The sequence below is a fragment of the Salvia miltiorrhiza genome, chromosome 4 (genome assembly GCF_028751815.1).
Source record: "Salvia miltiorrhiza cultivar Shanhuang (shh) chromosome 4, IMPLAD_Smil_shh, whole genome shotgun sequence".
NCBI lineage: Eukaryota > Viridiplantae > Streptophyta > Magnoliopsida > Lamiales > Lamiaceae > Salvia > Salvia miltiorrhiza.
This window is the reverse complement of record NC_080390.1, coordinates 51871194-51875300: the sequence shown is the minus strand read 5'-3', so window position 1 is coordinate 51875300 and position 4107 is coordinate 51871194. Positions and strand designations below refer to the sequence as shown.

The 4107-nt window shown below is 37.8% G+C and overlaps 1 protein-coding gene across 15 annotated transcripts; it reads right to left on the bottom strand.

The window, feature by feature from the left end:
- Window positions 1-329: 329 nt before the first annotated feature.
- Window positions 330-3862, bottom strand: LOC131020435 (uncharacterized). Of its 15 annotated transcripts, none has more exons than XR_009100696.1 (5): window positions 3204-3862; window positions 2129-2944; window positions 1899-1962; window positions 752-1302; window positions 330-635 (listed from the first exon to the last, which is right to left on the bottom strand). XR_009100696.1 is itself a non-coding variant. In XM_057949228.1 (5 exons), the coding sequence occupies exons 1-5, from the start codon at window positions 3204-3206 to the stop codon at window positions 1151-1153; spliced, it is 354 nt and encodes a 117-aa protein (XP_057805211.1). In that variant the 5' UTR covers window positions 3207-3841; the 3' UTR covers window positions 998-1150. The 15 variants fall into 15 exon arrangements, 5 of the variants coding, with proteins under 5 accessions (XP_057805211.1, XP_057805206.1, XP_057805209.1 ...); XR_009100698.1 differs by having other exon boundaries at window positions 2125-2214; window positions 3204-3857; XR_009100694.1 differs by lacking the exon at window positions 1899-1962 and having other exon boundaries at window positions 2129-2214; window positions 2896-2944; window positions 3204-3850.
- Window positions 3863-4107: the final 245 nt, after the last annotated feature.

The window sequence follows — 4107 nt, the reverse complement described above, 5'->3', positions numbered from 1 at the left end:
AACCAAAACATCAAATTAATGAAGATGTGACTCTGACTAAATGGGTGAATATTGGCTAAGGTTATTTTAGATATTTTGTAGGCATGTTTTAATAGTTTAATTTTTTGGAGAAGTTTAATAGTTTAAGTAAGATGGAAATGTTTTAAAAAATTATAAATTATGAAAGTATTTGAATAATTTAACTTATAATATCTTTTTCCTTCTTTGTAAAGAAAGATCAATAATAGTTCTCTATTTTTCCTTTGTGGTCACTTGGACTATTAGATTGAAGTACATCTTTCCAATTAAATTGTATTATATTAATTGTCTAATATAATTGAACTTATAACTAGTGTGTAACCCGTCGAATTTCGACGGGTATCATTTGATGTTATAATTTATATTAAAAAGAAGTAAAAATAATTTATAATTTACACATCAAACTAAAATGAAAAAATAAATTAAAGAGGACTTTCATCCTTAACATGATTTAGCGAAACATATATTCAAAAAAATCATTTCCCATCCATAACCGCGACCAGCGGATACTCGCCACCCGTCGGGTATCCATCATCCGCTACCCGTTGGATACCCGCCACCCACTACCCGTTGAGGCTTGAGAGGTAGGGGAGCTGCTGTTTCTCGGTGTCGACATCCTACAATCAACCACCCAACAAACGCAATAAACCACCCAACAAATAAATCACCATGAGACTGCAGCAAATTTTAGAGAAAATTCAACTTCTTATACACTATTATTTGCCACCCTTACCCGCCGCTACCCGCAGATACCCGCCACCCGTCGGGTATCCACCAACTTGCTACCCGTCGAATATCAGCCACCAGTTATCCGTCGGATACCCGCCACCCACTAAAATCTCAGTTTTCATAGTATGAAAAATCCAATAAATCCAAATACAAACTAAATTGGTGTCTGAATGAATGGACCACCAACCAATTGGTGATGATATTCCTACGGATGCGTAAAGAACAAATAAAGAATTACCACGAAGTCCAATATGGAAACTTTGCACCCATATTAGTTATTGAATCTTCATCAACAAAATGACTGCAGAGGTGACCATGGTTGACTAAAGAAAGATTCATACAGGAAAGAAAAGAGAGGAGATCTAAATTTAAAGACAAAAATAAGCGATTCTCATTCCTCGAGTTACAACCTGCTATCTGACAGACCTCCAGCACTTTCTAGAAAATCAGGTGCGACAGAAAGCTCGGACAGTGTTGCAGCAGTAGCTCTCAGCCTTGAAAATTGTTCGTGCTCCCATGCAACCGAGAATTTTAAACAGCTTGAACATATAAAACCTATAAAGTTGAAGAACAATGAAACAGATGAAAGAAATATATTTATTTTCATCTTTTAAAGATGAAAGACGAGCCTCTTGTGTCATATTGCTTACTGAAACAAAACAGCTTAACTCATAAGAAAGCACATAACAACTAATGTTGACCCACCTCATAAAACCCACAGTTCACATGTGCTATGTTAACACCGAGAAATGCTTTTACTCTTTATCTTCCTCGATTCCATGTCAATAGTTATACCAAAAAGACACTGTTGGTTGGTTTTTTGTTTAGGTGTTTGGCCAATCAATGGCACTTGAATGTACATCTTTGCAGCAAAAATAAGTGGGGTAAATGAACTCAATCTATTTTATCCCGAATAGAACTTTTGTAATGTATTAATGCTTCATTAGATATGGAAACCTTACACCCACATTGGTTGGATATATTTGACTTAAACCTTCATTTATTAAAAAATAAACTAATGTAGAGCTAAATCATGATATTATACTCATTATTCATTAATCACCATGTGCTGTTGACTTTATATTTTAAATTCTCCAACCACATAGCAAAAGCATGGAACATATAAGATTGATATAAGCTGATGAACTCACAATAGAAGCAGCTTAATAAAGCTTTACCACTGAGAGCATGCAGAGCAATGACTGTACGTGGTTCCTGGATATAGAATTAAGTTATTATTAAGAAATATCCCAAACTTAAACCCATATTCATTTTTAATTTGCAAGATATATTATGCAGGTCAAGTCAAAGAAAATGATTACATGCCACTACCAAAAAATCATGTAAAAGTGTTGGCTAAGGAGGAAAAATCCGTACTTACAACATCATAAACTATGACTGCAACAAAGGAGTCTCTTATATTATATTGGGATGAGACTCCTAAATCTCTCTTGTCCTGCAATATTCCTGGACATGTTAGAAAATAAAGGTTATCTATTTAGAAAACTGACAACAAAGTTGACAGAACAAAACTCAACAATTGAAAAACAATGATAATAGTTCCACATCTGCAGCAGCAACACACTCCTGCAATGACCATGCTAGGTGTATCAAATTCTTCGCAAGGTGCCAGTGTATTGCTGCAAGCAAGAATCATAAAGCAAGCTCTCCTCTTAATTAAAATGACTCACCATAGAAACTTGAATAATGAACTACAACACCATTCACATATTCTTAAAGATGAATTATACCAACATAAAAATCCGCAACTTTACTGAGAAGCCAACAAAAAAAGTTATAATATTACATCTCAAATAATCTAATACTATGTCACTCATGGAAAATATTAGAGTTATATCCACGAACTAAACAATGATACTAATATTCTAGAGAAATGACGACTGACCAAGTAATATTATACTGATCAGTAAATACCCAAGAGGCAAATAAGTGCAAGGTAGGATATAACAATGTAAAGAAGCAGCTTATGCTTTCAGTTATGTCATGGGGCCAGAAGATCAAACTTACTTGGTCGGAAAGAAACATGAAACTGAATGAACCAAACAACAAAAATTAGAACCTCAAAGTATGAAGAACAAACACAACCTATTCTTTTCACCATCAATAGCTCAGCAATGAGAATCTCACCGTAAGGGATCCGGTTGCGGCAAAAGAAAAGAAAGGTACATTGCGTTGGCTGTAAAACACAATGCGGTGTAAATCATTTTAACTAAGGAATTTATAGCTACAAATCTAGGTTATAAGTTTCCATTTTAAAACTTCATTCCAAAATTTGTTCTTTCTAAAGTTCACCACAATCATTCTATATTCACAATAGTCAAACGTGTTAAATCAGCAAACTGGTTTAATACTTACCATTTATGTGTAAGAAGAATCACGGTGAAAAGAAATCATTCTATATTTACAATTGTAAAGTTTCCTAATTGAATACTTACCATGGCAGAGGAGGCGGCGATAAACCAGCGTTGGAAGGGATCGGCGGCGCCGATGAGGAGATGTGGGCGTCCTGGAATGTTTTGTGAATCCCTCGGAGGCTGGTGCCATTACCGGTCGTTGGCGGCGGCAATGTTGAGAGAAGGAGTCGGCGGTGGAGAATCCATGGCACAGTGAGAGATAGCGTAGCAATATCTGATTCGTAGGGAGAACTGATGAGTGAGACGGAACGGGCCATCGGCGACGGGGGAGGGCTTGCATTTGGGGATGAAATTGGGGCTTGGGCAGTCGAGCGTTGCTGTCAGCTGTCTCCGACGGTGAGACTTCGAGTGACAAATGCGCCCGGCACGGGCCATCGGGTGATGGGGGATCGGAGGGCTTGGATTTGGGGATGAAATTGGGGCTTGGGCAGCCGAGCGCCGCTGTCAGTTGTCTCCCACGGTGAGACTTCGGGTGACGAATGCGCCCGGCGATGAAGGCACGATCGTTGGCAGCGGCAGTGGAGACACCGGCGATGAAGGCACGATCGTAGCAAGATTTGATTTTTAGTTTTTGAGATATGATTTTTAGTTTTTCAAAGAGACCGATGGATGAGTGGAGAGACCGATGAATGAGTGAGAAAATAATACTCCCTCGGTCCGCCAAAAGTATGGCACTTTGGCTGGACACGAAGATTAATAAAATTGGTGATGATGTTGATGTAGTGGGTCCCACCACTTTTTGAGATGTGTGGTGGAGATTGAATTTGAGGTGGGTTTTTTGTAAATAAAGAGTGTTTGTAAGGATAAAATATAAAGGTGGATGGTGGGACCATGGCTTAAAAAAGAAAGTGGAATACTTTTTGCGGACGCCAAATATAGTAATTGTGACATACTTTTGGCGGACGGAGGGAGTATAGTTTTTGAA